Genomic DNA, 12,539 nt, shown 5'->3' on the forward strand with positions numbered 1-12,539 from the left:
TTTATATTTATAAATAATAAATATACATTACCTCCATGTATATTTTAATATTATACGTGTTGATGTATAATGATTTTCATCATTTCAACATTTATGCTTCAGCCGTCGGCGCGTTTGTAAATTTTATTGCAGGCCAATAAAACAAAGAAAAATAAGGGTATACTGCTACTACCCAAATGGAACCCTAGGTTTTTAGTGATTTACCAATGGATAATATATTTATTTTTAAATTCAGATAAATATTTTATAATTCATAATTATTACTAAATAGTTTGCATTTTATTATATTATTTTATAATAATGAAAAATTATAAATACGTAAACAGTCAAAATATGGTAAATCATCTATTGTTTTAAATTAAATCTGTAAATAATTTTGTTTGTTATTTAATATTTAATTATTATGATTTATACAATAAATTTGCAATAAATATTTAAGATAATAAATTATTAAGTATATTAAAAACGTTAGTGTGTAAATTTCCTAACACATAGGTTAAAAAATATTTTTTATGGGTTGCTGATTGTAAACTATAATAACAAAAAATATAAAAATAAATTTGAAAATAAGCTTGATATTTTTATAAAAAAACTTAAATGGCTCACCAGCACTACTGCTAAAAAGCAAAACAAAATTAACAAACGACGAAAAAGAAGGTATACTTTTTGTTTTATTAAGGCAATTAAAAAAAAAAACTTTTTTAAAAGAAAAAGTTAAAATAAAATATAAAAGATTTAAATGTTTACTAAATTTAAAGAATTGTGTACACATTTAATTTGTATTAGCAAAGAAATTTTATCATCAAAAATAAATCAATTTTACATAATACCTACCTTTTGTAAGACACAAGTATACTCCAAGGTTTAATGACTTTATTTTAGTTTTGCACGTATTTTTTTTTACTATTATAAGTATTAGATGGTAATTCTTATAGTTTTTAGTATATATCAATTGGAAAATTTGTTTGGAAGTTTCAAAAATTGATGTTCTTATTAGTTTATCTTAACAAAATAAAAACTAATAAAAATTTATAATATACATTAGGTATTTAAATTTATAAAAATATACTTACCATTTATTTAATTTTGGTTAATGTGTGTATATGTTACCGGAAATGATGAAAATTCCTAATAGCAGAAAGAAATCATATTATTTCCATAATTTATTAGACAATCCTTATTCTTAATTTAATATTTAAAATTAATATGAACTTTAAGTTAAAATATACGAAAGCATTGGTGATTATAATATTGTACTGGCTTTATTATTAAAACGTGTATTATTAACTCGTAAAGGTGACATACTAAAAGCTGTTATCTTCACACAATTTAGCTATAGAATACATTTCCACATAGCTGCCTGTCGTATATATTTATCAAAGAAGTCGAAAAATACAAATCACGTACCAATGACTTAAGTTCTAATTAAAACTTGGTTTAAAAAAAATAAAATGCAATAGTTTAATACATTTAAAAAAATAATAATCACTGTAATATTTTTAATTAGTTAATGAACGTAAACAAAATATAATTATAGCATGTCAATCATCTGTACAAAATTTAGAAAATATGAAAACAGTTTTGGCACTACAGTACGTCTGAACATTCTTGATGTACACAGTGTTTTCGGATCACCAATAAATTTATTAACATTTAGCGGTAATAATAGAAGTTATGAAGATTTTTTACAAGCTATGTATGAATTACACTAGTATTTTTATGTCATATAGATAAAATTTTTTTTTCTTTAATTGTATAGGCACTGAAAGTACATTTTTTAAACATAATATGTATACGAGATCAGAAATAAATTCACGCAAAGCAAATTTATTGAATCTAACTACTGTTTTAAAAAACAGGCTACGCAGAAAAACCAATATCACTTTGGGAGATAACTACTGTAAATAGTATTTCAATAGCACAGGAATATACCCGATATCAATATAAAATAAAATAGAAGACAATCAGATATGCATGCAGATCGGCATCTAGAATTTAAAATTCTTAATTTCATTAAAGTTTTTCATATGAAAACAAAAATCAATACAATAGTGTAAAAATGCTTAAATTACATTAATTAAATTGATAAAAAAAAAAATTTGCTTGATTGTTTATTTATTGGAATAATTAATAATTATGTTTGATGAAAATAATATTTAAAAAAGAAAATGGTATGGTGATGTACTGATGTCTGATGTGTATGGCATCGTTGCCTGATATTATTAGAAAATGATAACATTTAATGGGCAATGATATCATTTTCTTTCGCTATTAGGAATAATTGTTATAATTTTCTAAATGTCAAAATTTTCGATAGCATCTATGATAATTAAAAAATAACTACCCTACAAATTACACATTTTTTACAATGATTTTTACATCAATTTTAAAATTGATTTTCACCTTATTAAAATAAATATAAGATACTTTTATAAATAAATTCATTAAACCTTATTATTAACATATTAAAATTATTTTTATACATAGCACAAAAAAATAATAACAATAAAAATAATTAAAATCATAACACGAACCACATTAAAAATATTATAGACGCACTCCCATCATCACAATGTAGATCAAATGTGCGGATGGAACTTCATGTTTGCCATTATCCATGGTCGGTCGTCAATGAGTTTGAGACAACTTTAATGACAGCTTTAATAATTTTATTTTACTCGATAATATAAAATAATACAACTATACTATATAATATTGACAATTAACTTTGTTTTACGTAGAGTTTTAGTCAAATATTCCAACTTAGTCACATAATCTGTTACCATACACTGCTACAGGAGCTTAAGAGGACACCATACTAGCATGTGCTGTCTCCGTCTTACTAATGTAAAATATAGCAAATTCGCGTTCAGCAGAAATCCATTTTATGCAGTAGCTTTAATACTAGAGCCAATTGACTTTTAAATTATTATCAAACTTAAGGGTAAAAATATTATGTAAGGCATCGCGTGAGCTTTTATTGACGTTTTAATTTTAAAATTAGATATAGCTATGTAAAATGTTAAGACTTTAAAATTATCTATAGTCATAATCTTATTTTAAAAATACTTTGTTTTGGATAGATTTAACCATACAGTAAAGTTACATATAAATTTAAGGAGATAAAAAATAATTACTAATTATATTATCTACACACATTGCGTTGATAGCAGTTTTTTCGACATACTTTATTTAATTAATAAATTTATTATTTTATACAATAACAAAAATAGTAAGTGTAACAGCGAGCAATATAACGTATTTAAGTACTAATTACTAAAAATATAAAGCAAATGACAAATACCATTAAGTAAAAAGGATCATATTCTAGATACAGGATATTTTGGTACGCCGAAGGGATGAATTTCAGTGGTTATAGGTGGGTTATAAATTGATTTTTTGTGGTTAAAAATTATTACAAATGATATTGTATGATTTCAACCAGGTTTCAATTACCTGTAAATCTAACTTCCATTATGGTGAGCTGCGATGACGTCACCACAACACCGTCGTATAAACGCTTTGGTTTGAGCAGTTGTGAGTGGGTTAAAAATTTATTTTTGGTAATCACAAATGATTATAAATAATATCACATATTACATTAAATTTATTACACAGACATATAATTATATACGAGTGACCAGTTAGGAGTATGTACCTATATATAATATATATTATAAAATATATACTGTAATAAAATAAATTATTTTATTACCTTATGATATTATTCTGAACGTTATGACTTAGTTCCTTCCCAATCACGTCTCTGAAACCGCCCCCTAGTGAAAGTGCGACTTATAATAATAGGTATAGAAATAATATATTAATATGTTTTAAAATACTAATTAACGCACGTATACGTGTTAGTTTTAAAAATAAATTACTACTATATTCATACTTTACCGTATAGACGATGCTGTCGGTAATCCAAAATATGTATACGAGTATAAGATTTCAGTTTAAACATACCCGCACGCACGATTATGAACCTTTGCTTATAATGTTCGTATTCAGAATAGCTCGGAATATAAAATTAATTTTATTCTTTTATTTAATTTTAGTAAGGGGTACAATCGTTTCATCGTAAAATTCACTATCATGGACTTTGCTCGATAATTTTTTCAACAATATATGCTGATGATGTACTTATGGTCCGTAGGTTATATACTATGTGTACTGATATTCATAAAATGCAAACACTTCTGTTGACAGACATTGGTAGACAGTGGCCACTTCCCACTGCAAGTTAGTACAAAACTTACTCATGATGAGGTAGATAGAGTGATTAGTTTAAGAACTAAGACGCGTTCACAGAATAGAGTAATTCAGTATTTTATTAAATTGCATTTTTTTTATAAGTATGTAACTTTTATTAATTATAAATTAATAAATTATTACTTATTTAAATATAACACGCGTTTATTAAAACAATATCTATCGATCACTCTCGAAACTATCAGACGTAGGTACTACAAATTTTTATTGGTATCGAATTTAATTTGTTTAGTATATTTATATTTATGGTGAATTGTGAATATTTATTGTAAACTTTAAAATCACATCGATCTTAAATTCATGTGTACATACGAAACTTATTTCTCGTACACGTAAAGGCATGGTGAATTTTACATTTTTCAAGGGCTAGTTTAATATTTCACCCAAACCCAATAAAGACATTTAAAGTCATATTCGTGTTTACCTGTCATAGACAATATTAAAATACCTACTAATTATTACTAAACTATTACCCACCCAATTGCCCCCTCTTAAAAAACCCGATTATCATCTTTGCCTCACCACACGTAATTGTATATTTGGACATCATTTCACAGTGCACGGAATGGATTTGTTAACGTTCACGATGGCGCGCGTCACGAACCATAGTGTCAGCAAGGCGGCCGCCAGTGCAGCACATATGTCCAACATGAAGTGGCTAGTCCACGACGCGTCGGCTGATAAGGGCTGAATATTGACTTCAGTACCGTGTCGAATCAAATACTCCACCCAGTAAACAATGGATTCGGAGGGTGTCATGGGGCGGTCTCGAAACAGGGACGACACCCGTTTGGCATTTTCCGAAAAACTGAAGAAAAAAACACACATGTAAGTAATATAACAATAAACATTAAAAAATAATAATAAATATATGATGGTAAATTCTAAATGATAGGTGTGTATAACGTAGAACATAAGCGGTATACATTTTTGTAATGTATACCACAATAGTACGACACAATAATATACCTGCACTCTGCAGGAGCGAATGAAATAATTGTCTGCAATCTACTCGTGATAGGTAGATTTAGACTGTGTCACAGAAGCTGAGCACTATTCTCTCCCCCCTCCACCTATCAAATTTTCAATCAAACTATTTATTTTACGTGTCTATATATTTTTAGTATATTGATATTCGTAGATTTTTTTTTTCCCGAAACTAAAATAATATATTAAAATAAGTAAATTCAAAAATATGTTATTTGGTATAATACTGTAACAAAAATCGTATATTATTATAATGAAACCACATGGACAATTATTTTTACGTCCATTACGATTTACAGTTTGCAGTGGCTAACAAATACATTTGATTACTAACTTAGCTATATAACTATGTTGCTGGAAACATATTTTAAGCAATTTTCAACACACACCGTAGAACATAATGTTTTTAACGCAGAATTCCCTCCTTCTCTCATTTAAGATTGTATAATAATATGTTACATAACTGCAATATATATTATTATTTTTTTTAATTTAAATAAATTATAATAATTATTATTATTATTTATTGCTATAGTCTCAGAATATGCTACTAAAGTTTTGACTTCTTGTTTTGTAGCCTGCAGTTAATACAATAGGTGCTTCAATCAGTGTAAACCAAACCACATTCTAGTAGTTAGGCGCTGTGCTGATATTATTCGGCCATTATTGTGTGCAGATCGAGTTATCGTACCACCATCGCAGCGTTTACGGTTAGGTTTTGTTTGCCGACTATGATACGTTTGGAGTTTCTGAAACACGTGACTGAATACCAAAGGTGAAGGGTGCAAGAACAACGACATCGCACCCATACAATATGAAATGTGTGTGCTCACTGCTCAATATTGTTTTACGCCGGCTTTATTGTAGCATAATCAATTGATAATATATAATATGAATCTATTTGAGACATGTGAAGGGTTTATTCACACCTCCCCGATGTAACACGAGGACTAATCTTTTATACGTACCGCGATTTCATGCTTGTTTAACGTTATACGTTAATAGTTACTAGATAGCAAGGAAGCTACTAAAACTAAACTATTCGAAAACAAAAAAATACTTCTATGTTTTTACCAGTTGCTTACAGTTGAATATAATTTTTACAAAAAGATATTTTCATTTTGAATTATTAAGAGTGATAATTATCATGAAAAAAAAAAAAAAAAAACTATTATTTTAAAAACCTTAGAAAAATAACACTTCATGTGGTGCTACATTATTTCTATATAAGTAAAAAGTAAAACTTTATAAGTAGGTAAATATATCAAAATATATCAACATTTACAAATATAATGGTGTGCGCTTCATTAACATGCGTGTTTAATAGCTATTAACCATTGCCCATTAGTGTACGTTATTCTCAGTGCATATATACTAAAAATAATTAATTGTATTCTAAGTGGAAGCTTATACCATGATATATACTTCTCTAAAAATACTCAACGCTTTGATTCAAATGTAGTTAATTTTAATAGCCTGTACACGTGCATCATGCACAATGCGAATACGCACTACCATGGTAATGATACCTGCGATATATTATTTGAAAATTTAGATTTTATTTACTAAATATTAATTATAAAACAGATTAACTGCACAGTAGTGATTTTGGTAAAACTTTTAGAGAGGACAGGAGATAAATTCAGTTAAGGTAAAATAAATATATTTTAAATAATTGTTTTAGATTCTGAACGGAGTGATGAATGTATTGATTTTACAATGATGTGTGGTTTTTTTTTGTTTTTTTTTTTTTGTGTCTGTGTACAGCATAAGTAGTTGAAATAATGCTTCAATTTCAAACTTCGGAGGTGGTTTCCGATGGCAAAGTGAATATCCTTGGTGCATTATAGAGATAAAAAGTAAACATTTTCCAACAGTTTTCAAAAAAATCGAGAAAAACAAAAAAAAAATGACGGAAAAACGGGAATTTTTACGCAAAACCAGTTTTCGACCAAATCGTTTTTTTTATATGGTTGTAAATCAAAAACCAATCACTGTAAATACTTGAAATTTTCACCAAATGTTTATGTTAGTGTTATCTATATACAGTTTAATTTTGACTTTTTTTGAGTTATTTATAAACCACTGAAATTATCGATTTTTATGAGAATTTTTTTTGAAGTGTCGATAAAAAAATATTGGATGACCAAAAAATGTTGAAAATTTAATACAAGGTTCCTTATGAGTTGTTCTTATTGTAGCTAAAAAAAATTGTTAGTCACAATTTTTTTTTATTAACGTTTATAGTTCAAATATTTACGAAATCTATCGAAAACGCGAAAATTCGTAAGTAATTTTGAAGTTGAAAAATCATAAAATTTTTTGTGTTTATAACTAAGGATTAAAAATACTACACTATGTTTTTCCTAAGTTTTCCTTCAAGTAGCTATAGTAAAAACTCGAAGCATCATTATAGGAAAAATTTTAAGTGCGTTTGAATTTTAAATTTTTACGAAATAGCGTAACGATAACGATTTATCCTCAAACGATTTTAAATATTTGTTAATATTCAAAAAGTATAAGTCGTAGATATACTTGAAAATTTTACCAGTTATTTAAATTGGCATTTTCTTTACATGATTTAATTTTCAAAATATTTTGACTTTTTTTTTGAGCTATTTATAGACAACTGAAATTTTCAATTTTTCTGAAAATTTTTTTTTGAAGTGTCGATAAAGTTTTTTTGGCCTAATCAAAATACTTGAACATTTAATACAAAGTTCCTCATAAGTTATTCTTATAGTGATCAAAAAATTTTAAGAATACATAAGCACAATTTTTTTTATTAGCATGTATATTAAGCAAATTCAATTATTGACAAAAATTCGTCAAAACCATGAATATTTGCAAACTATTTTGTAGGTATAATTCATAAAAATTAATAATTAATTGATTAACCATGACTTTTGCAAATACGTCCTAATTGAAAAATAAAATATTTGTTTCAAAATAGAATGTATGACAATATTTAAATATAATATATCCTAGACTGACAAATCATCTCCGTTCAGAATCGTTTTTCGTATACAATGATACCTATCATTGCATTCAAATTTAACCTACCCTAGTCCGAGGTTCACCCCACCCCCTAATGTACAGCAAAGCGGTACTCACTTGCCCGCTTTTTTAATCTCACGCTTATTATTTTTGTATTTTAAAACTGTTATAATATTTACTATTAATATTACCATGAATCATTTAAAATATTTACATAATATTAAAAATAACAAATCAAGTCCCAAAGGAAATTGCATCCATAAAAACCGTCATTGATAAGATAATATTTATTCTTAAAAACAAATCATAATTTTATTTATGAACCGAATAAGTAGTTTTATTATGACAAATCCTTTGTCCTTATTATTAATTGTTATAAATATTATGACAGATTTATAGATGTGGATATTTATCTGCTATCAAAATCAAATTTAATAAATATAAATAGCCTACATAAACATTTTTTTGATATATATCATAAGTCATAACCTCTTATAGTTACCTGTAAAATTATATTAAAAAATAATTATGGCGATAATTCTATAATTTAAATATCACATATATTTAAAATACATAAATATTACAAACGCCAATTTACTTGGCTCATACAATTTCAGTATACCACTTTTTTTTCTTTTTTTTCTTTTTTAATTATTGATGATTTAGATGTTTAGAATACCACCGATAAAATTAATATATTTAGTGTTAATAGTACCTTTGATCTTTGATTAACCGGTTTATGGCTTCAGATAGTGTTGTTCGAGTTAAGCTATTGATTTCTATAGACAAAGCCATACCGAGGTTCACTAAGTTTTGAATGTTTCTTGGTTGGTCGCAAAATAATGGTATTCCAAGTACCGGTACTCCCGCGTCTACAACTTCATACACTCCACTCATCCCGCCATGACTTATAAACAATTTTACGTTTGGATGCTCTAAAAATGCAATGTCCAAAACGGATTTGAAAATTTATTATTAATATACTTATTATTAATTTTTTCTGAATTTTCATTGTTTTGCATATTTTTAATACGTGACTAAAAAATGTAATATGTTGTTTTAATCTCTTTTGTCAACACATCTATATTTACCTAAGCAAGTACTGTTCAATTATATATAAATAAATTTTTAATATTTATACCATAGTAATATATATAAATTATAGTTTGTGGCTTGGCGTGGCGCGTTGGCTGCTACCAGTCGCGGAATGCGACTGAGAGTAAGTAACGGCCACAGCTACTAGCTCCCGGATGGGTGACCACTCGGGATCATGGTGGTTAAAAACCTTGCCACACATACACGTGTTTGCTATCAACCGTAACAATCATAAAAATACAACCTACCGTACCAACCTACAACGTAACCCTTACAAACAGCTAAATAAAAAAAAAAAAAAAATTATAGTTTAATAAAATATTATTGGGTAATGTTGCGATTATTTTAATAATTGAAACAATATAGATTGGATTTTAAATGATCAGCTAATATTCAAATTTAGTTATTAATATAATAAACAATTAATTTTGATTAATTTAATGAATATGAATAACTTTAAATATTTTTATTTCACTCACGTAATATAGCACGTTGCGGTAACCATTTACACAGTATCACATTTTCTGGCTTGTCAGGCATGTGATCGTCCTCGTACTTCCAAATAATCGTTTGGGGAAGTTTGCTTAACACAGTTTTAAACGCCTTTAATACATAATCGGGTAGTGTATCCATGGCCACCAAAGAACCAAATGTAAGTACGATTACGCCGAATTCATTACTATTGTTCATCACATCTTCTAAATGCTTCAGGAAAACAATACATATCCAAATAATTAACAAAAACACTTATAATATAACTTTAAAAATATTAAAATTAGTTTTACAATAATGTCATAATTTTTTTTTTTTTTTTAAAGGTTGAGAACGCTTACATAATTTATTTGGTATTTTTATGGACCTTTTTGACAAGTAAAAATATGATCAACGTTTATTAGATAAAAGTAATTAAATTAAATACAGCTACCAAAATTTGAATAATATTGTAATAATTGCATATTAACTTAATAGCGTAGACACAACATTTTTTACTTAACCTAACCAATGTGACGCAATATTACAACATAAATATTATGGAGAAAAATTATGTTACATTAATCAAATATGCAGTGTCGATGGTCTAAAAAAACGTAATACATATATATATATATATGTGATTATTATAATTATTAATAGCAAATTAAAGTAGATTTGGAAGTCTGTGAATTCATAAATTAAGGCTAGCCAAAATTTACCAGGAGAGCTATTTATTTTACTTATGACATTATCGGATTAAAAAAATAAGTTACAATTACAATAAAAATGATAAAGATATTAATAAACTATAAGATAATTACAAACAAACTAATACTATGACTATATAGGATTATAGTTATAAGTTTATGTATGATTAAACGGGTAGACTTGGTAACTTATTGAAGTACTAGCTTACCTCTGAAGTCTTAACTTCAGATCCTCCATCCATTTCATTGCGTTCGCCTCTGCTTTGGAGAGCTAATTTCACACTATACCCCTCCACTTTGTCCAAATTTTCCCGGATAACCAACCTAGAATAATTTAGAAATTAAGCTCCACAAAGCTTACTATTTTCCAGTGTAATTTGGACAAAGTGAGGCCTTCTGTTTTTTTGTATAAACGTAACCGCGTAACCGGTATAACACAGTACGTAAACGACTCAACGACCGGGGTAACGGGCGAACGATGAGACACTTACTTTAGGAAGCGGTTTGAGCGGCCGGTTCAAGTGTATGCCGCCAATTTCCAGGACGTTGGGTCCCATCGGCCGGCCCGGTTCTATCGATAAGTGCGTGTTGACGAACATCATGGTGTGCCGGTGCTCCGGCCATCGGTGGTCGCGGCCTGCGTCGTTGTACCACCGAACCAGTATGGTGTGCGCGTATACCAGTGCGTTTACCAGCCGTTGGCCGAACGTTTCGGGTGTCGGTCGGTCGGTAAGCAGAGTTCCCAGGTACGACGGGTGGTCGGGGGAACCCGTGGCCATCGGCATCCAGTTGACCATCGAGGACGGGACCACGTAGACGGCCGGCAAGCCCAGACTGTCGGGCAACGCGGACATGCATTCGGAATGCAGCGATTCCATAATGACGACGTCGAACTTATCACCGCTGTTCAGTATGCCGTGCATTTCCGGCATGTCGGATAAGTGTTTGCACACGTACCGCGCCCGCGAGGTGGCTAGTCCCACCATGAACGTGTTCGACCGGAAGATTCTCATCACTTGTGCGTATTCCATGTTCCTGGATGCTTGGAGTTGTCCGTCGCCCAACGACGACGACATGTCAACGTGCGTGTAGTTGGGATGCGTGACCAACAGGTCTGTGGCCGGATGCAGAGTTAAGCACACCACTTCGTGACCGGCGGCCACCAAGCTCTCCAACACTGCTGACATGACATTCCAATGGCTGTGTCCGGGGCTGGGCTCGCACGCCAAGATCCGGTAAGCCGAGATCGTCGATAAGCAGCCGATCGACCACAGCAGCGAACCGAGGATGGCCGAACGGATTACTCCGGAACGCATGTTCTAAAAAACGATTCATATACGGCGTTATAGGTTAGGTTGGACATCCCTCGTTCGTGTTTGTATATATATATGACATTAAATGTTTAATTCTTTATTCACTCGGTAACCGAATAAAAAAAATTAAATACTCCAAGTAAGGTTCTATTTTAATTATTAAATAATGAGTAGTATTTAATTTATAAATTAATTTTTCAAACAATTTTTATTATTTTATTATTGTTGAAAAAATATTAATCGTAAACATTTTATACATTCTAAAATTAATTACATTTTCATTTTTCAAACACAATTCGCTATTTAAAACCTTTAGATGAATTTGGCTAAAAACGTATAAAATTTAAATTTAATAGCACAATTTAATAAGTGATTTTTACAGCAACCTAAAAATGTCCAAAATACAAGATATTATTTTCATAGACATTAATGTTTATTTGAAATATTTAATCTACCTATAAATTTTATTTATAAGCTAATACTATATGTTACTTTATTGATAAATATTTTATTTTAAATTTTATAACAAGGATTTAAAATCTTATAATATTGTAATTTAATTAACTTACCTTAAAACAGTTAAAACTTGATTTTGATGGATACGAAAATAAATAACTGGAGTTCCAAAACAATGGGTGATGAATATTTTTTTTCCTTTCATTAATGCTGGTAGTATTTGATTTAGTTAAAT

General features: G+C 28.8%; 1 protein-coding gene across 2 annotated transcripts; it reads right to left on the bottom strand.

Annotated features, from left to right (window-relative positions):
• Nucleotides 1-3,705: 3,705 nt before the first annotated feature.
• On the bottom strand, nucleotides 3,706-12,539 carry LOC112594824 (UDP-glucuronosyltransferase 1-5-like). Of its 2 annotated transcripts, XR_003114671.1 has the most exons (6): nucleotides 12,418-12,539; nucleotides 11,027-11,854; nucleotides 9,834-10,059; nucleotides 8,975-9,194; nucleotides 3,904-5,083; nucleotides 3,709-3,779 (listed from the first exon to the last, which is right to left on the bottom strand). XR_003114671.1 is itself a non-coding variant. In XM_025339839.1 (5 exons), exons 2-5 carry the CDS (start codon nucleotides 11,849-11,851, stop codon nucleotides 4,822-4,824), a joined length of 1,533 nt encoding a protein of 510 aa, XP_025195624.1. In that variant the 5' UTR covers nucleotides 11,852-11,854; nucleotides 12,418-12,539; the 3' UTR covers nucleotides 3,706-4,821. The 2 variants fall into 2 exon arrangements, 1 of the variants encoding a protein (XP_025195624.1); XM_025339839.1 differs by having other exon boundaries at nucleotides 3,706-5,083.

The sequence above is a fragment of the Melanaphis sacchari genome, unplaced genomic scaffold (genome assembly GCF_002803265.2).
Source record: "Melanaphis sacchari strain LSU unplaced genomic scaffold, SCAv2.0 Contig23_pilon_pilon, whole genome shotgun sequence".
Taxonomy (NCBI): domain Eukaryota; kingdom Metazoa; phylum Arthropoda; class Insecta; order Hemiptera; family Aphididae; genus Melanaphis; species Melanaphis sacchari.